Source organism: Rhinopithecus roxellana, chromosome 5, assembly GCF_007565055.1.
Source record: "Rhinopithecus roxellana isolate Shanxi Qingling chromosome 5, ASM756505v1, whole genome shotgun sequence".
Lineage (NCBI taxonomy): Eukaryota > Metazoa > Chordata > Mammalia > Primates > Cercopithecidae > Rhinopithecus > Rhinopithecus roxellana.
In genome coordinates, this window is record NC_044553.1 from 111,870,381 (window position 1) to 111,890,978 (window position 20,598).

General features: G+C 47.5%; 1 protein-coding gene across 2 annotated transcripts; it reads left to right on the top strand.

Annotated features, from left to right (window-relative positions):
* Positions 1-1,610: 1,610 nt before the first annotated feature.
* DNAJA4 (DnaJ heat shock protein family (Hsp40) member A4) lies at positions 1,611-19,965 on the top strand. Of its 2 annotated transcripts, XM_010378654.2 has the most exons (8): positions 1,611-1,903; positions 2,273-2,411; positions 8,291-8,471; positions 10,971-11,075; positions 11,975-12,202; positions 13,275-13,505; positions 17,818-17,918; positions 18,014-19,965. In XM_010378654.2, the coding sequence occupies exons 1-8, from the start codon at positions 1,824-1,826 to the stop codon at positions 18,227-18,229; spliced, it is 1,281 nt and encodes a 426-aa protein (XP_010376956.1). In that variant the 5' UTR covers positions 1,611-1,823; the 3' UTR covers positions 18,230-19,965. The 2 variants fall into 2 exon arrangements, with proteins under 2 accessions (XP_010376956.1, XP_010376957.1); XM_010378655.2 differs by lacking the exons at positions 1,611-1,903; positions 2,273-2,411 and adding an exon at positions 2,464-3,846.
* The last annotated feature ends 633 nt before the right edge of the window (positions 19,966-20,598 follow it).

Sequence of the window (20,598 nt, forward strand, 5' to 3'; positions counted from 1 at the left end):
TTCAGTCTTTATAGGCCAAGATTGAAGCCTAGTTGAGAAGAGGACTCAGACAAGCATGGCTAGGTTCCATCAAGAAAAGAATCACTATCAGCTTCTTTACCGTAGCCCCCACCTCTCCCAATAAAAGCATCAATATTGTGACTACGTACCAGGTGTTTCACAAAGTTATGAAGTAGTTATAATTAATATCCTCATTAAAAGGTTGAGAAAACTGAGGCTCAGAAAGGTTGCCTGCCCAAGGTTCCGCAGCCAGAAGTAGCAGTGCTGGGATTTGAACCTAGGTCTAGGTCTCACTGGTTCCAGAATTCACTGTCGTCCAAAGTGCAAAGCTCCATTCTATGTTTCTAGGCTCTATAAGCCATCCCTCTCTTGCACATGCCCATTTTATGAATGCCACTGGTCCCGAGGATTGAGTCTGGACAAGTATGTGGCCCTGTGGATCTTGGCTCTGGCTGCACCACCTGGGGAGCTTTCAAAATACTGATGCCTGGACCTCACCCCTAGAAGCTCTAAAGTAACAGGTGTGGAGTGCAACCCACAGGGATTTTTAGAAGATTCCAGGTGATTTCTGTCAGGAGCTAGGTTTGAGACCCACTGTGCTAGATGCCTTCACAGTTATCATCCCATATGATCCCTACAAGAGCCCTCTGAGAAAGGCAGGCAAGTGGCAATGCCCATGTCCTGCTGACGAAGAAAACTGTTGAGAGGCTAAGGCTCAGAGAGTAATATCTGGACAGAAAGCAACATTCCTGACGTCTAGGTCTGAGTTCTCTGCCTAAAGGTTCTGCTCTACAAGGCACAATTAAGAAGAAAAAAAAGCAGCATCTCCAAGAACAGCAGCTTAATTTCTCTTGTACAGTAAAAGTCATTTCTCGCCCCCATTGAACACATGGAGGAGAGGTAGTGCCTGTTTCAGCCATAGTACCCAAAACAAGGCCAGGGGATCTCTGGGAGGTGAGCAGTGACCCCCTTCCTGACAAAGTGTTCCCCTGGCAGAAGCCAAGGGAGGCCTGGGGACAGGGGCCTGCAATTCTGTGATAGCGCTGCGGCCTGTTTTCCACGCCCACTTTTCTGCAACAGTTTGTGATCTGGACTCCCTGAGCACCCGTGGGGAGCTGGGGGCAGCCTAGGGAAGTTGGGATCTATTCCTGTACTCTTCCAGGCAAGCGTCCCTGGCCACCTAGCCTTGTCAGGGTCCAGGCCACGGGACCCCCTGTACATAACCCTGGGCCCACCAGCCTGTTCCGGCCCTGACGTTTGCTCACTGATAATGTGCAGAGGGGAGAGGGCGGTTTCCCACCTCTGGGAGAGAAGGGCACTGTCCGCCCTTGGTAGACTTGGGGGGCGTCACTGCCCACATGTTGGGGACGTCACTGCTCACCCTCGGGGGACTTAAGGGTTCCCAGTGGTGGGCAGTCGAGAGGGTATTGTCCACATCTGGGGCCAGCAAAGGACCCCTGTACCTCAACTGGATGGCCAGAGGTTCACCTCAGCCTTGCGGTCATGAGGAGGCAGAGGGCCCCTACCCACTCCAACCCCCTAAAAATGCAACAATCCCAGGCACACCTTAGGCCGCAGCCTGGCTGTGACGGAACAGAGAGGGACCACACCCCAGGGGAGAGGCCGGGTTGGGACCGCAGGGCGCAGCTCTGCCAGTCCCACCCTTTGGCGCAGGGCTCCTGCCGACACAGCCCTCCAGGCCGCCTACTCTCCAGCCAGCCGGCTCCACGGACCCACAGAAGGGCAAGGGGGCGGCGTCGGGGCGGCGGGACGGTCGTCGGAGGGCGCCCTCCAGGCCCAAGCCGCCTTCTCCGGCCCCCGCCATGGCCCGGGGCGGCAGTCAGAGCTGGAGCTCCGAGGAGTCGGACGGGCAGCCAGAGGAGCAAACGCCCGAGAAGCCCGGGTGAGCTGCTGGGCCGCGCTGGACGGGCGTCGGGGGTCTGGTCCGCGAACCTGCCGCGGCGCCGCCCGGAACCTCCGCGAAGGTTCTAGGCCTTTGTGGCGTCACTGTCTCCTTGCGGAAGCTTCCGCCGGCGCCGAATAAAACCCGCCGCGGAGGAGCCGGTGGCTCTAGTGCGGCGGTGCCGAGCGTGAAAGCCTGCCCAGCGCGGGGAGCGGGCGGGAGCCACAGGCGGCGGCGGCGGCGGCAGCGGCGAGGGCGGTGGCAGCGGTGACCGTGACCGTGACGCGCGGGCGGGCGGCGGGGGCGCGGGCCAGGGTCCCGGCAGGGGCGTCCGGGGCACTCTGACCGGCCTCGCCCGCCCGCCCGCAGAGACAAGATGGTGAAGGAGACCCAGTACTATGACATCCTGGGCGTGAAGCCCAGCGCGTCCCCGGAGGAGATCAAGAAGGCCTATCGGAAGCTGGCTCTCAAGTACCACCCGGACAAGAACCCGGATGAGGGCGAGAAGGTGCGGGGCGGCGCGGGGCGCGGGGCGGGCTCCCGAGGGGCCGAGGGTTATTAAGCCAGGAGCACTGAAGGCGGTGGGAAACTTGAGCCGCGTTTGTTGGGGAGGCCGTCGCCAGGCGCCTGGGGGCCAGGCCAGGGCAGAGGTGGCGCGAGACCTGGGCGCCCTGTGGCGCGGTCGGTGGAGGGCGCTTCGCCCGCGGAGGAGGCATGTGGTGCGGCACTGGGGCCTCTCGCGAGTCCCTGCCGAACCCATTCATTCCTCCATTAGCTCCACAAGTGTTTGGGTAGCCCCTGCAGTGCGCGCTGGACTCGGGCGTCAGGGAGGCGCAGGGGCTGAACCCAGTTCTCATAGGGTGTGTTGGTGTTCCTGTGGGAGAGGCGGCCTGGAAATCGGGAAACTGAGGCACGCACAAACAGTTGTGTACTTGCTGGGAAGGACTGGCTCATGTTCTCTGTTGATGCATAAACCCTAGGGATGAGTGTCTTTAATCTGAGCCGGTGCCTTGGACAAACGCCGTGCCTCTCTTGAGAATGACTAGCTGGATTTATTCTGTGCACCTGCTTCCTACCTGATAAAAGTGTCAGATAGTGAATAATTCCATTTTCTTTATTCAACAGGAACATGGACATGTGCAGCCTGACATTAGCTTGTAGTCATATTCTGGGTTTTCGGTGACAAGTGACACACAGTTGATCATAAGTACCAATCATAGACTGAAAATGCTCTGCATTTTAGAGACAGAAGTTAAAAGCTTTTCCATCCTGTTTACAGAAAGTTTGCTTTTTATCTCTAAAGAGGCTCATGACCCACCTGAATAGGTGAATTGAAGGCATGAGGCGTTGCAAGGAAAGGCTGCTGGCCCTCCCATTCCTCCTTTCACTTCTTGCCATTTTCTTATAAAACTTTGGTTGTCCCGCATGGGTCTTGAGAGGTGGGGCCTTTATAGTAGCTGATAGCAGTGTCGCCTGGGCCACTTTTGAAGCCACACTGATCACCCATGTACCATTTAAGACCTTTGGAAACGACACTGGAATCAAAATACCTGTCTGCATTAGTTATTCCAAACTGGAGAAAGCTACTTCAGGACGGTTTGGCTGAATGGCAACAGTGATGGAATATTTATATTTAGCCACATGTGCTGAATGTGGCTGTCACAAGTTTAAAATGCTTTCGTGTAAGACCATTTGTCTGTTACTCACTTGCGTTCTTTCTCATCTATATTTAGATGGCTTACTGTAGCTTTTAAAGGCACTGGTGTTTTACATGGTGCTAGTGATTCATCCACCTGCTCCCTACATTCATTGTAGTCTGCTTCTGATAGTCTTGTTTAAGGAGAGCTTCTAGGCTTCTAATTTCATATTTCAGCAGGCTGGCTAAAGACATGTGGGAAAGCCTTCTGACCCTGGTTTCAGGTCAAATCTCAGCACTCAGAAGAGTAAGTTCATGCCTCTGTGTGTACAGTTAGAGCTGAATGTGCTTTTGTTGTTCTGAAGCTTTTATTTTTAAAACATTAGACTTGACCTGTACTACATATATGTAGGTTTCACCCTGTCAATACCTGTCTGGGCAGGTTGTTTGGTTTGTTTTAAACTAATATTTATTTATAGCCAGGCACTGAGTTAGTGTCGCATAAATGAGGCCCTTGGCAGTGAGGTCTGGCAAGCCCATCTCAGCTTGGAGGGAGGGATTCTGTGATGTGCCTGTTGCCAGGAATACTTTCCTTCCCCTGCCTTCACGGAAGGGGATAAAACTCCTTAGTTCTCAGCTAAAACATCTTCCAGGAGGCTGCCTCTGCCTCGTAGACTGAACCACAGGCCCAACATGCATCCTACTTTAATGGTGATTACTTGTTTGATTAACTGTATTCCTTTAAAGGTGATTACTTGTTTGATAACTGTATTCTCTGCCATAATATAAGCAGGGCAGTGACTGTGCCCCCATGGCCACTTACGGGGTGAGTAGCTAGCTGTGCAGGGTAGGTGCTAAAATGTTTGTTAGCTGGCTGAGTAAATGCACTTTAAAAAATTGTATGTAGGAGAAGAGGGCTCTATAAAGGCACAAATTGGAAGGGAAATTGCAGTGAGGGAATATTGGAAGGAGAGTGGCAATTTAGATTGGGAATCAAAGAGGATGAGGAGACTGGGGACACAATTTATAGAAACTGCTGTAAAGTTCCCCAGAGAGAGCTCATTCGTTCATTTGTTCATTCATTCAACAAATACCCCCTCTTCTGGTCCCCACTGTGTGCTGGGTGTACTGTGCAGCCCTTTTGTGAGTGTGTATGTGAGTCTGTGCAGTTCTTTTCCACTTTATCACAGGCAGAACATTTAAATTTTTTTTCCTCCTAAGTTTGTCACTGTATTATTAATGTGTCTTCAAAAATAGAATATGCCAGTTCTTTAGCCCTTGCTGGGACAACTGAGAAGGCCGTTGGGGTGTTGGTCTTTGTTTTTTGCCCTGTTGTCCCCTGTTGCTAAGCGTTGGGGCAGCTTGTGTTTGTCGGGGACTCTGTATGGAGTCTGTACTTATCTGCGGCTGGTTTTTTTTTGCAAGACGCATGGGTGGTAGGTAGTGGGTCACCAAGATAGTTCCTTTCAGGGGCAATGATGTGGGGTATATTCTTGGCTATTACCCTGTTGAGATGAGTTTGATCTTTTGGTCAATTTCATTGTAACTTTTAGTTTGAATGATAGATTTTCAAGTTCAAAAATCAAAAGATAGGCCGGGCGCGGTGGCTCAAGCCTGTAATCCCAGCACTTTGGGAGGCCGAGACGGGTGGATCACGAGGTCAGGAGATCGAGACCATCCTGGCTAACACGGTGAAACCCCGTCTCTACTAAAAAAAATACAAAAAACTAGCCGGGCGAGGTGGCGGGCGCCTGTAGTCCCAGCTACTTCGGAGGCTGAGGCAGGAGAATGGCGTAAACCCGGGAGGCGGAGCTTGCAGTGAGCTGAGATCCGACCACTGCACTCCAGCCGGGGCGACAGAGCAAGACTCCGTCTCAAAAAAAAAAAAAAAAAAAAAAAAAATCAAAAGATAGCAAACGGTGCAGAAAATTTTAGAACACAGAGGAAAACCTACCAAGTACACATTATCCTAACCACTCTATGCTTCTTTCCAGGCTTTCCCCAGGATGATCATACATGGCCATCCTGATACATAGACATTTTGTTTTCTTGTTTCCACTTAATATTTTATTATAAGTACTTTTCTCAAGTTGTTACATAGTCTTCAAAGCCATTTTCCCCTCAGCTATATAGTAATCCTGTTAAGATTCTGTGACAAATGATCATGGCCTGAAAGGCAGGCTGGTCATAGCACTTGTCTCCCACTGGGAGAAGGGGGTCCAGGATGGGAACTGAATTAGACTTTGGAGTCCTGGGACCCTAGAGGATGGACTCGCTACTGGTAGTTGGAACCCCCATCCCATGTGAGGTCTGGCCTCTGACTGAATGTCCCAAGCAACTGGGTACTCCTTTTCCGTTCTTAGATAATTCTAAGTATAAATGTCATGTGAGTATCCAGGGTATTTGGTGAGTGTTTCCAGTGGACATTCCCATGAAGCTTATTTACCTAGTCCTGACCTGCAGATAGATGCAGAAACTCTCTAGGGGCAGCCTGGCCTAGATGCTTTCTGATCTGTACCAGGCACCCAATCCTTACACCGTATCTCAGGTTTTCTGCTGAGGAAAGGGGTAGTAGTGAATGGTACTTACTTCTTCGCAGAAATGGCATGAGAATTAACATATCGAAAGATCTAGCTGACTTATATATGATGCTGACGTCTTTTTAATACTTTTCTAAATTGTACAGTTTTTTAGCTATTCTTTATTAGCTATTATTATTATTAGTTACTTATTAGATTTCAATCAGGGATTTGTGGAAAAAAGGAATTAATGCCTCAAATTCCCTTGTTCTGTCTCTCAGATTCCTTATTTCATGGCACTTTTTTTCCCTGAGTATTTTGTGAAGCCAGCTGCATTATAAGATCTGTATATCTATATATCCATATATGTCTCTCTGACTAAACTGTAGCCTCTGGAGGGCCAAGACCATACCTCATTTATTTATGTCTGAGTTCCCAGAATCGAACCATTCATCTAACAGGTATTTACCAAGTGCCTTCTACATGCCAGGCATGGTTCCAGGCTCAGTTAGACAGCAGTGGACAAAACCCCCCATCTTCACGGAGCTTATGTTGCAGTGGGGGCTACATAAGCTAAGCAATAGATGATACAGCTTGTTGGAAGGTGGTTAATGCTGTGGAGAAATATGCAGCAGGGGTGGGGGGTGGGAGGGTCTGAGGTGGGTTTGCAGTGTTAAAGCTGGATCACCAGGAGGCATCCCTGAGAAGGTGGTCTGTGAGCTAAGGCTGGAAAGAGGTGAGTGGGGAGGCCACACCAGGCCGAGGTGCCTCTGAGGCTCAGGCTGCAGAATTGAGGAACAGCAGGGAGCCTGGTGAAGCTGGCACAGAATTGGGGTGGGGACGCACAGGAGGAGAGGAAAGTAGAGGTACCAGGTTGGGCTTATAGATGAAAGTTAGGACTGGCTTTTACTCCCAGTGACATGGGCCGCCTTGTAGAGGTTTGAGCAGAGGATTGACCCAGTTAGTAGGCTCGAATGGAGAACACACTGAAAGCTGGGGCAAGGGAACATGGAAGACCAGGGAGGAGGCCACTTCAGTAGTCCAGGCCTGAGATGGTGCCTTCTGCCAGAGTGGATGTGGTGTGGTGAGAAAGAACAGATCTTGCATGTTTTAGCATTCCGATTTTATTTTTAAAATTTCCGTATACCTGCAGAAAACATGAGTGGTACAATGAACACCTATGTATTCTTCACCTAGCTTTACCAGTTGTAAATAAATTGTCACATTTGTTTTATCTATTATTATTATTATTACTGTTGGCTAAAGGTTTTGGGAGGAAGCTACCTGTAGTGTAACCTTTCAGCCCTAAGTGCTGCATGTTTCTCTTAGGCACAGGACATCCTTGTACATAACCATAGTGCAGTTATCAAATTCAAGAAGTTTAACATTGAGAACAAAGATTCACATTTCTCCCGTTGTTCCAATAATGTCCTTTGTAGCCATTTTTCCCCCCAGTGCAGGATCTAATCCAGGATCACACATTGTATGCATTCCTATCTTTTAATTTTAGAGTATATCTCAATTTGGCTTTTCTGATTCTTTCATACAATTGGGTTCCAGTGGTAACTCTTTGGCAGGAATGCTACACATGGGATATTGTGTGTGTCTTAGGGTACTGGGGATGCAAATGTGAAGGTAGCGTCAGTGGAATTTGTTGAAAGGTGAGATTGGCATTGCCAATAACTGTGATATGGGGAAGACTATGGGCAGGATGGGGCTTTTGGGGGAGGATCAGGAGTATAGGTTTGTATACAATGTCTGGCACGTGGTTAGGTGCTCACAGATGCCTGTAGTTGAATTTCATGCTAGTAAACTAATGAAATCATTCCCATGAGGAGGTGAGCCAGTGGTAGTGCCCAGAGTCCTAGCTTTATCTGGTTAGAGATTCAGCCCTGGCACTATCTCATGGTATCCTAGCTGGACTCGACTTCCTGTCTGGTGCAGCCAGGTTAGGGAGAAACTTTCCTTCTCTACTGCCTTCTCTTCCTTATTCTTGTCATGTCCCTTTCACCAGTCCCTTAATATGTTTGCCCTGTGTTTCCCACTTTACCAAAGGAGTAAGTAGACAGGCAAGTCAGGTTCCAGGTAGAGGATGTATAGACTGGCTAGTTCAAGGGTTTGGGGGCAGAATACCTCTATTACTTTGTATGTTTATATGGCGGGTTTGCTTAACAAAACAACTGAAACCTCTCTCTTTTTAAAAATCTCTCTCTCTCTCTCTTTCTTTTAAAGTTTAAACTCATATCCCAGGCATATGAAGTGCTTTCAGATCCAAAGAAAAGGGATATTTATGACCAAGGCGGAGAGCAGGCAATTAAAGAAGGAGGCTCAGGCAGCCCCAGCTTCTCTTCACCCATGGACATCTTTGACATGTTCTTTGGTGGTGGTGGACGGATGGCTAGAGAGAGAAGAGGTAAATGCTTTTAAAGAAACATAAATAAGTTGTATGGTTTCCACAATTGTACGTGTTTTTGGAATCAGGATAGATCGTGCTTTAAAAGGATATGATTGGACCAGGTGCAGTGGTTCATGTCTGTAATCTCAGCACTTTGGGAGGCCAAGGTGGGAGGATCGTTTTAGGCCAGGATTTCAAGACCAACCGGGGCAACATAGTGAGACCCCCCCCATCTCAAAAAAATAAAAATAAAAAAATTAGCCAGGCCTGGTGACTCATGCCTGTAGTCTCAGCTACTTCTTGAGAGGCTGAGGCAGGAGGATGACTTGAGCCCAGGAAGTCAAGGCTGCAGTGAGCAATCCAGCCTGCATGACAGGGTGGGGGCCCTGTCTTAAAAAAACAGACAGACAAGGCCAGGCGCGGTGGCTCACGCCTGTAATCCCAGCACTTTGGGAGGCCGAGACGGGCGGATCACAAGGTCAGGAGATCGAGACCATCCTGGCTAACATGGTGAAACCCCGTCTCTACTAAAAAATACAAAAAAACTAGCCGGGCGAGGTGGCGGGCGCCTATAGTCCCAGCTACTCCGGAGGCTGAGGCAGGAGAATGGCGTAAAACCCGGGAGGCAGAGCTTGCAGTGAGCTGAGATCCGGCCACTGCACTCCAGCCCGGGCGACAGAGCAAGACTCCGTCTCAAAAAAAAAAAAAAACAAAACAAACAAAAAAAAACCAGACAGACAAAAAAAAAAAAAAAAAAAAAAAAAAAAAAAAAAACAAGGTACAGTTGCCATGTTTTGGGATCATTAACTTTAGAGTTTATCACTTGTCTAGTGCTCAGGCTACCTGGAAACTCCTGGTAAATTTAGTAATTATCTGACATCCTCCAATACTATATGAAGGAGCGAATGGAGTGGTGGATAGAAAAGAGGAAGGTCAAGTTCATCGTGCCTTCTTTTCCTCTGTTGTTGGGGTCAGGCACCAGAGTGTGTTGAGGGATGTAAATGACGCCTCCTGTGGTTGTCAGGGATCCTTTACCGAGAGTGTTCCTTTCCCCTCTTGCCCACCCTCCCTTTGTGGCCTTCCATTTTCCCTGACCTGGGCCTGGGCTGCAGGCTGTCTAATTCTAGGTGGGTACCCTTGCCATGTTCAGTATGGCCTCATTTCCCAGCCTGCTCAGGGGATTTTTTAGGTAACAAATTTTACCTCTTTGTGTTTTGAAATCTTTGTAAATGACCTGCCTTTCTTTTCAGAATGCATTATGAGTAGTAGCAACTTCATCCCCAGGTGAATGAGGAACTTAGCCCTTAGCTCAGTGCCCCCAGGCCACTGTTTTGACTTTCGAGGTTTGCTCTTCCTAATTTTTCTGCATCTCACCTTCTGCCAGGCTACAGGCTGTTACCTCTGTTGTTAGTAGTTGCTAATGTTAGTAGTTGCTAATAGACTAGTTCCCATTCCCCCTGTTTAGTTTACTGTTGTCAGGCTGCTTTGAATCTTGAAACCAGAAAATTAAGCAGGCTTATTATAATTCTGGATAAAGTCAGAAGAGATGAGCTCTGCCTTGGGGTTTAAGAAGTGTGGTTTTTGAGAGACCCCTAGATAAATGAAGCAGCACCTGTTATCACATTGTAATTGACTTTGAGCTTTAAAAAGCTTGGGTGTCAATTCTGTGAACACAGAGTGCTGAAAATCACAAAGTGTTTATTAGGGAAAAATCCTTCTTCCCCTGTCCTTTGAGCATATTGCCTGCTCATATAATTGATGGTGTGGATGTGATTAAAACTTTGGATATTCTCTTGTCCAGCTCCCTCACTGGCTTGAGATGAAAAACTTCATGCCCTTAATTAAGTCATCTCTCAAAGTTGGCAGCCAGTAAACCAGGACAGCTCGTCTCAGTGACTGCAGGAGCTCCACGGGCAGCAGGGAGGGTCTTGATGCTGTCAGTCTTGACAGGCTGGCAGGTGCTGGAGCACACCCCCACCCTGAGGACCAAACACCCACCGTCCTGAGTGCAGAAGCAAGATTTTGGCAGAGGAAAGAATTCCCATTTGGCCACCAGTTACAGAAGGGCTCAGAAAGTAAAGTGCTTTATGCCCAAGGAAGAGTTTCAGTGAAAGATCCAGAGACTCTGGCTGTCACAGATTTATGTATAGAAAGAACTCCTTTCATGGGGAAACTTAACCAACTTCGTGGGTTCATACTGCTTTCGGTTTCTCAATTAGTGCTCTCCCTGTCCTCAGATTTGTTCTCCAAAAATAAAGGTGGAAAGTCTTTTTGTTGGCCTCTATAAATGGTTAATTAGCTCATAGCTAGAGAGGGTATTAGCTCTTGTTATTGGCTGAGGGCCAGAAGGATGGGCTGGGGTAATAGAAGCATTGCTTCCTGCAGGGAAGGGAGTGCATGACCCAGCCACAGTCTTGAATCTCTGGAGATTTCATACAACTAAGGGTCATATGGGTGCTATTTAATACAGTGGTATATTTCATTCAACACCACTAATTTTTTTTCTCCCTTGCTAAGGCAAGAATGTTGTACACCAGTTATCTGTAACTCTTGAAGATTTATATAATGGAGTCACGAAGAAATTGGCCCTCCAGAAAAATGTAATTTGTGAGAAATGTGAAGGTAAAAATTAAGTTTTGACTGAACCTCACAGTTCTGATCCCTTAGATTCAGAAACAATGCTTGTTTTAGTTCAGGGAAAATAAGTTATCTTATTTCAAATGCAAGGGTCAAGCAGAGATTACAACCCAGGTGGCCTGAGGACCACATCTCTTTGCCTGAATGAATGTTTTCTTTGGGCTGCACCTCTATTTGACATGTTGACAACTATTTCTAAAAATTAAAAATCAGACACTTGACCTCATCTAGGGGGTTTGGCTGGCAGACTTTTTCTGTAAAGAGCCAGATTGTAGGCTTTCCGGGCCATGGAGTCTTTTGTAACTAGTTCACTCCGCCATCATATTACATAAATGAATGGACATGCCTGTGTTCCAGTAAAGCTTTATTTACAAGCCCAAGCAGTCCGGCCATGGTTTCTTGACCCCTGACTTAAATGTACATATAATTATTGTAATTTTTTTAAAATCTGAGTTTTCAAGAAAAGCCATGTCTGGTTACTCCAGCCTCACATTGTCCCACAGAGAGAATTGGCTGAGCTGGGTAGCTGCTGCTAGTGACAGAGCTTTTGTTCTCTAGATCTCCACAGCCCCAGCCTCCTCATTCATCTGTGGGCCTATGCAGGTTCCACCTGGGGTGGAAGAAAACACATTTGATGAAGCTAAAGTAATAAATTTGGATTGATGCAGCCAAAATCACACATATTTGAGGTCAGATGTTAACATCTGGATGTTATCTGCTTGGCTGGACTCCTCCAGGCTCTTCCGCATTGTTTTTTGATTGTAAATAGAATTCTAAGCCCAATGTCCGATGTGAGGGTTCCCTACCCTTCTGCTGTGGCGCCCAGCAGGGACACTGGTAAGGGCAGAGCATGGCCCTCACTCCTGCCTCCCCCGACCCTGCAGGTGTTGGCGGGAAGAAGGGATCGGTGGAGAAGTGCCCGCTGTGCAAGGGGCGGGGGATGCAGATCCACATCCAGCAGATCGGGCCAGGCATGGTGCAGCAGATCCAGACCGTGTGCGTTGAGTGCAAGGGCCAGGGCGAGCGCATCAACCCCAAGGACCGCTGCGAGAGCTGCAGCGGTGCCAAGGTGATCCGTGAGAAGAAGATTATCGAGGTACATGTTGAAAAAGGTGAGGCTGCGCAGAGCTGGTGCTCCACACTGGCTGGAAATGCTGACTGGACGCTAATCGTGGGATACACAGGCTAGATGTCAGGGAAGTGAGCTGTATCACAACATGTATTGGGTGTGCCATGAATTCCTCTTGTTTCCCAGTCATCTTCTCTCCACCCTTCCTGGCCTTATTTCCATTCCATGTCACCTGCCAAAGTGTTCTTGCTGAGGTTTACTTCCTTGAGATAACAGACAGCCTCTTTATGAGATTTTCTAATGCTCTGAAAGTCTTCCTTGGCCTTGGTTTTGGTTAGTTGCCATCTCCTGACATTCTCAAGCCATTCCTCTAGAATCTATAGGAGTGCCTTCCTGGTCGCTTCCAATGCTCATTGGCCGTAAGGGCTTGTGTAAGTGTTTGTGGCTGCGTGTTCCCTTTCTCTCCACATTTCCCCATCTGGTGCATCAGATTCCCCCAAATACAGCACCTTCTCCTGCTATTCATTTTGCCTGATGCTATCATTTTAAGGCCTTTTTCCATTTTAGCTGTCCTCCAAGTATTCCCTGATGATTCTGTGGCTTTCCAATCCAGTGAATATATCCTAGATCAGATACGAGACCAAAAGTAAAAGAATTAACACCCAAACCGACACAGGTGTTATTAAAGGACTTACTGTTTAAACATGCCTGAACCCTGTGCCTTGAGTGTGCATAATGACTTATTAGAAAAGGACAGGGCTGGCTGACCCCCATCAGTCCTGAGTCATGCACCCTGTGCCCCGGGAAGTGGGTGGTGACCCCATGCTGGCAGTGTGGCATCACAGGCCCGGGGAAGGGAGTGCTGTGGAAACCTGGGATGTAGAGCCGCATCCCCCTCCCTGTAATGCTGGGCTTGGCCCCACAGTATGCCAAGGGAAGTGGGACCTCTTTTCTCATTGGCCGTCCTAGCCACCCCTCCCTGCCTTGTGCCTGCATGAAGTTAGGAGGCTTGATGAATAAAGAACCCCTGAAGGACTCTGTTCCTTCTTCAAAAGCTTTAAGGAAGCATGGTTTGTATGAGAAATGGCTAATCAGAAAGGGATGATGTTTCATAGGTATGAAAGATGGGCAAAAGATACTATTTCATGGAGAAGGAGATCAGGAGCCTGAGCTGGAGCCTGGTGATGTCATAATTGTGCTTGATCAGAAGGATCATAGTGTCTTTCAGAGACGAGGCCATGACTTGATCATGAAAATGAAAATTCAGCTTTCTGAAGCTCTTTGTGGCTTCAAGAAGACGATAAAAACATTGGACAATCGAATTCTTGTCATTACATCCAAATCAGGTAAAGTTTTAAATGTGTGTTTCCATTGACGTTCTGTATGTTTGGCATAATTCTGGCAAGTTAGCCTGATTTTTTTATTGCTACATAATATTTTACATATTGATGGGGTGCATGTAATCCTTTGTCCCATGCATAAAATGGGTAATGATCAAGCCAGGTGTTTAGGGCATCTGTTGCTTTGAGTATTTCTTATTTGTGTTGGGAATAGTTCACCTGATTTCACATTGAAAGTCAAATTCTGTTACACAAATTAGTATGACGTGATTTTCTCTAAATTTAAAGTTATCCCTAATGACTCTGGATAATTTATAAAGTCCTTTTATATTCTCCTAGAAAAATATTCGGTTGAGGGGAAAAGTCTCAAATAAGAATCTTGGGGCTCTGAAATTTTAGATGAAGTCTGCCAATTAAACTTAAATTTTTAAAAATTTATTTTTGTATAAGAAAACAGCTTAATAGGTGGTGTTTTTCTTATCAAGTGGTGATTTGTGCTGATTCATCCACATGTTCCTGTAGCCTCTGTGGTTCATTACATGAGTTACATTTTAAAGTAGAATTTTCCTGTAAGAAAGACTTTGCCTATCAGCTTATCCTTGGAGGTTTCCACAGGAATTGCTGGTCTGCACACACCCATGGGAGCCAGAGGGAGATGCCTCTGGGCTGAAAGGGTTCCTGAGGGCCTGAGCTCAGCCCCCAACTCCCTTGTAGACACTAGGGGACTCATCTCCCAGGAGGGCTTCTGTGTTCACTGCAGTGAGGGTCTGTGTGGGCACCAGAGCACCTGCCTAGAAGGGGCTGAGAAAGGAGAGAGGCCAGGCCAGAGACCTTGACTTGAAGCTGCTTCTGAATAGCACTAAGGTCAGCTGTGCATAGCAAAGAATGTCTGGATGGGTGTGGTGGTGGCTATGCCACTGAAGCAGCCTGGGCCCCAGCACCAGCCATTTGCAGTGTTGCTGTAGTCCCCTCACTGGTCGTGGGGCTGGGATTACCTTTTACTATGGCCATTTGAGGTTTGGGGCAAAAGGGGTAGGTTCAGGGCAGGCAGGGAGGTAACCAGCCAATAAGCCTGCCCCCAGGGCAGTGGCAGCTGGAGATAAGACTCAAGTCCAGTGGGGTGACTGAGGCCTGGGCTTCTGTTCCCTCCCTGTCCCTCTCCCCCTTCCCTTCCTTGCCTGCTTTCCTCTTCCCAGCCTTGTGCTCTTTTTCTCTTTCCTCTCTTGGATTCTTTCAGCTTCCTCCTTTCCTGGGGATAATAGGAAGCAGAATTATATATCCAAGCCTTGATCAGTTTTTGGGATTTTAAAATAAACTTATTTGGAAACAATTTCAAGCTTACAAAAAGTTGTAAATACAAAAATAGTCCGAGGTCCACCCATACATGATTTGTCTGATGTTAACATTTTACCCCATTTGGTTTGTCATTTGCTCTGTGTCTGTTTTTATTTATTTTTAAAATCTGTTCATTTATTTTTTGAGACAAGGGTCTCGCTCTGTCATACAGACTGAAGTGCAGTGGCGTGATCTCAGCTCACTGTAACCTCCACCTCGGCCTCCCAAGTAGCTGGTGCTACAGCCACATGCTACCATGCCCATCTAATTTTTATATTTTTTGTAGAGATGGGGTTTTGCCATGTTGCCCAGACTTGCGTGTGTTTTAATACATAATCAAGGATTGGGGGAAGCACTGCAGTATAATGCAAAATTTGCATGAAAATTTAAAATAAAACACCTACCCTTAGGCTTCCGTAGACCTCCCAAGGCACCCATTTCTTCCCTCGAGAAGGAGTTTGAAGATCACAGTTTACATGAAGCCCCAGACCACTGGTTGTGAGCTCAACACCCTGGCATTGTGTCCAAGACACCCTTACATGGTCACAGCCCAGATCCTAGCCCTCCTGAGCCGGGGCTGGGCGGCATCTGTATGTAACTTCTTTGGGAAAGACCATCCTGTCCAGGGGTGGACTGTTTGAGGCTTGGGCCCTGCCAGGGGTCAGAGCCCAGTGTTCCTTGCTGCCTCCGTTGACCCCAGTCTAGGGAACCGGGAGCCAAATGGAGTGAGGGTGGTGGAGAAAAAGCCCCAGAGGGAAGGAAGTGGCAAATCCTAAGAAACCTATTTCCTTCTTTATTATAAGAAGGAAGGGTGGAGCATCCAGGAAACCTGCCATTGGAGAGTTCTTTGGGGATTTGTTTTCCTTTTTGTTTTCTTTTTGCTTTTACTTTGTTCCCTTTTGCACCCTCTCCTTTTTTCTTCACCCCTCTTTTGTGTTGGCTTATTTCTTGTTTCTCCATCTTCTCTCCTCCCTCTTCCTCCTCTCTTCTGTTGTTGAAATGCCTTCTTCCCTAGAGCCCTTTAGCCTGTTACGAGCATTGCTGAGGATTGGATTAACTAAAAAAGTGATTTTGGAGCCACACAAGGGTGTGATGGCCCTGCCTGCAGGCGGGTATTTACCTGCCGGGAGAGCCGAAATTGTGGTGGTCTTCTACCTGTAGTTTTCCACGCTTGGTCAGTTTCCCACCTCCCAGTAAGCTAGAAGCAGAAGCATGGGGAGTAGAGCTTGAGAGCAGCAAGAAGTGACACCTGATAGGAATGGGGAGACAGAAAAACCAGTCATATGTCACTTAATGATGGGGCTACGTTCTGAGAAATGAATTGTTTGGCGATGTTGTCGTGGTGTGAACATCATAGAATATACTCGCACAGACCTAGACGGCGTAGGCTGCTACACCCTAGGCTGTGTGGCATAGCCTGTTGCTCCTGGGCCAAAACCTGCATAGCAGGTTGCTGTACTGAATACTGTTGGCAGTTGTAATACGATGCTGAGTATGTGGGTATCTGAACGTAGGAAAGGTGCAGTAAAAGTTTGGTGTAATCTTTGCAACCATCTTCATAAATGTTGTTGACTGAAAGGTCACTATGCTGTGCATGACTGTATTTCTTTTTTCTTTTTTTTTTCGAGACGGAGTTTTGCTCTATTGTCCAGGCTGGAGTGCAGTGGCACAATCTTGGTTCACTGTAAGCTCTGCCTCCCGGGTTCACACCATTCTCCTGCCTCAGCCTCCTGAGTAGCTGGGATTACAGGAACACCCCATCATGCCCAGCTAATTTTTCTATTTTTTTTTTAGTAGAGATGGGGGTTTCACTATGTTAGTCAGGCTGGTCTCGAACTCCTGACCTCGTGATCCGCCGGCCTCGGCCTCCCAAAGTGCTAGGATTACAGGCGTGAGCCACCACGCCTGGCCATGACTGTATTTCAGAAAAAGAATAAACAGGAACACAAAAAGCCAGCAATCTGGAGCAGTTTAGCTAAGGGGTTGCTGTCCTGCACAGTCAGTAGGCTCTGAAGGCCATGTCTGAGCCACAGCCCTGCCCATGAATGAACCTCAAGGATAGTCATTGGCTTACTTTATTTTTAAAACCTGCTGTTTAAAGATTTCCTCTTGAAGAGAGAGCTAGCTCACTTTCTAGATAGTTCCATATGGACGTGGACTGCTGAATAAATTGTTTTGATTCCCCTCTACCATCTCCCCCATTTTTTCCAAACATTTCTTTGTCTTTGTCCATATTCATCGCCGAGCTGAAGAGTATACTTTATCAGAAACCCTTTTGTCCCTTTCCTTTTCCATGCTTAGAGGGAAGTTTCTGACTTGGGAGAATGCCTCAGAGTTCTTGGGGTCTGAACTCCCCTGATGCCTTGCAAAGTCACGTAGCTGTAAGACCCAGCGGGTGCCAGCCGGGAGGGTGACTCCAGCTCAGCAGCGTGTATGGAAGTGCATTTTGACCATGAAGGAGATTGCCTGTGACCAAGCCACCTAGTGAGCTCCCTACCAAGGAACCTGGGTGTCACCTACAGGTGGCCAGGAGCCAGTTTTTATGCCAGGCAGAGGACTGGTTGGACTCTTGAGGCTTCTTCCTGTCTGTGAGGAGCATTCCTGTTCCCCTTGTGGTAGGGATACCTGTCACCCCACGAAGGGGCAGAGTGATGGTTGTTGGCCCTATTTTATGCAGACTTGGGTGTCATGACTTCTGGTTCACTTGTTTCAAACCTACCTGTGATGTTGCCCCCTTGACACACTGCTGGAGCCCAGAGCATGGGCCGGGGGAGCATGGGCCAGAGTCCCAGCCCGAGCCCCACCCCCAGGCAGTACCTGACAAGGATACCTGGGATTGGGGCCACCTTTCCAGTCAGATGCCACACTTCTTTTGCGCAGTGCCACGGGGTGCTAGGACCTGCCTCGGGTTCTCCCGTGAGGGAGAACGACCTCTGCAGGCCCCTCTGCCTTTCTGCTTCATAATTGACCCTTTCTCTGGCAGGTGAGGTGATAAAGCACGGGGACCTGAAATGTGTGCGTGATGAAGGAATGCCCATCTACAAAGCACCCCTGGAAAAAGGGATTCTGATCATACAATTTTTAGTAAGTTCACTGTGTTTGTCGTGGACATATTATTAAATGCCTTAATTGGAAGGGGAATAAACAGCCACCTTTCTTTCCCACCTCACCCTTTACAGGTAATCTTTCCTGAAAAACACTGGCTTTCTCTGGAAAAGCTTCCTCAGCTGGAAGCTTTACTGCCTCCTCGACAGAAAGTGAGGATTACGGATGACATGGATCAAGTGGAGCTGAAGGAGTTTTGTCCCAATGAGCAGAACTGGCGTCAGCACAGGGAGGCCTACGAGGAGGACGAAGACGGGCCCCGGGCTGGAGTGCAGTGCCAGACAGCATGACGTGGTGCGGGGCTGCGTGGCCCTGCCGGACTAGCACATGATGAATGTAAAGTTGGCACAATGAAAATGGATCGCTTTAATGGCCTCATGTTTGGGATGTCCTGTGTACGTGTTCAGCATTCGTAATTGCTGAGTGTCTTTTTGGTTTTTATTTTGGTTGTAACTTAAGTTATAGCTTAATTTATATTTAAATGTTTTAAGTGTAAATCATCTCTAGTCTGTATATGGAATCTGTTCATTTCTATTTTCAGGATATACTTTTTGAGATGTCAGTAATTGCACCAACACTTTGTGCTTCTAGTGGCTTTGCCTTAATTCAGTGTCACCAATAAAGCACAGCCCAGTTAGCAGCTCAGCCCCTAGCAAACCCCAAGGCACAAAGTGGGCATCCTGGCCCATCTCTAGGTCTGTGGTTTCTCCCCCCTCCCTTGGCAGAGTTATTGAGGGCATGATCTCAGGGCTGCTAAGATAACATTTCTGAGGATTCTAGATGATCCTCTTAAAGAACAAAAGCACATCCATGGATCGGACATGGCTGCCTGTGCCTGCTTAACAGGGCCAACTTAGTTCCTACTGTTCTGTGCCCTTCAGTGGATGGAATGTGAGTGTGTCTGATCATCTCTCTTGGAAGTTTTCTGAACCTTCCAAGCTCTGTGGTGAGGACAAACCAGTGTTTTGAATCATATGCTGATAACTGTTTGCCTGTGACCCTCACACCTTGTTCTTCATGGTTTTAATGATTTTCTGTTGACAACTTTTGCAATGCTTTCCCACCAAAGTGCTTACTTGTAAAGAAAACTAAATCCTTCTGTGTCCTCGGCAGCCTCAGTGCAGCAACGGAAGCCGAGGGAGAATGCTGCTGGTTTGGCCCATGGCACAGCCAGCTTCTCTGACCAGTAATCTGGGGTGACTTGAGGGTCTGCAAAGGCATAGAACTCCCCAGTGTTTTCCACCTCATTCTCCCAGATTCAGCTCCCTTCCAAAGGATTGTTCCTCTCATTGCACAGTCATATTACAAAGGGCTTCCTGCTCAAGTGATGTTTTGGTAAGAACTGCTCTGAGTTCCACTGTGGATTACAGTTTGTATGGACTACTACTGTAAATTATAGCTTGTTTGGAGGGATATCAGTCATTTTATTCCTGACAGGTAGACTACAATTCGAACTTAGGGTTACCTCAGTCTTTAGCCATTACTGCTTATTTCTTGCCCCCAAGTCACAAAAAACTTGTAAGCTGCTGGGTTAAAGCAGAGGCCACCTGTCAGATCTACCCTACCCTTATTTGGTTACATGGCACCTTAGAGTTTCACTCAGACCAGGGATCTTCCTTAGGAGGGGCAAAAAGCAGATCAGACCATGCAGAAGTAGGGTGAACCAGCTGCACGGACCAGGTTCCTGCAGAACATTGTTAGCTAGTGAGGCATAATTTGCTCAAAGTATAGAAACAGCCCACCTATGCCCACTTTGACCATGGGTCAGGATAGATATAAAATCACTTCTTCCAACGAAGCCTAAGTGAAAAATCTATTTGTAAATGGACCACAACTTCGGGGTGTTGTTTCTGTGCTGTGACTTCCTAATTATTGCTAAAGAACTACTGTTTTGTTGGTGATGGAGTAAAATTACATTCAGCTCCTTCTTGTCATGTAAGAGGAATTTGGAGGGTGTTGCTTAAAATCTTATTCCACCTGTACATTTGTCACTTTAAAATTAAAATTGAGCTGGTATGAGAGACAAGTGGCTTTGCTTTTTCATTTTTTTGAGAGCTCAGTGTTAAGTGCCAGCTTGCCTCTCATTGGTTGATACAATGGAATGAAGTTTCCACCCTCATGGAGCTTTATTTTGGGGATGGGGGTGAATGCAAACAAAAAGTGGTAACTGTATGAAGAATAAGAGGAATGGGAGTAAGCAGAAGGGAAAGGGAAGAAGGCCTCTACCAGGAGCTGGCATCTAGGCAGAATCCTGGATGCAGTTGGGGAGCAGATGTCCGAAGGTCTGGAGGGAAAACATTCCAGGCAGAGGAATGGCAAGGATGATGTGGTTACAGGAGGGTGAGCAAGGCAAGCAGGAGGAAGAAGCAGGGGGCTATGATAAAAAGGGTGAGCTTTATTCTGAGGGCAGTGAGTCGTTTGGGGAAAAGCACATGATTTGACTCATAAGCATATTAAGTTATGATCAATAAAAAGCAACTCTTCCAAGTGTTTAGCTACTTACATCTTTCTCATTAACGTGAGTCTCAAAGGGGCCGATGAGGAGGAAACTGTGAGGTACAGATACTCTGAAATAACTAAGGCAGAGCTACTGTTCTACGGAATGAGGCACAGGCTTGAGCCTAGGCATTATTAAGGCAGCAAGAATAGCAGCCTGCCT

Bases quoted from the DNA above. Each gene is read 5' to 3' on its own strand.
- DNAJA4 (XM_010378654.2), top strand. From the start codon at position 1,824: ATGGCCCGGGGCGGCAGTCAGAGCTGGAGCTCCGAGGAGTCGGACGGG. The intron at 2,412-8,290 runs GTGCGGGGCGGC...TTTCTTTTAAAG, and splicing joins ACCCGGATGAGGGCGAGAAG to TTTAAACTCATATCCCAGGC. The intron at 11,076-11,974 runs GTAAAAATTAAG...CCGACCCTGCAG, and splicing joins AATTTGTGAGAAATGTGAAG to GTGTTGGCGGGAAGAAGGGA.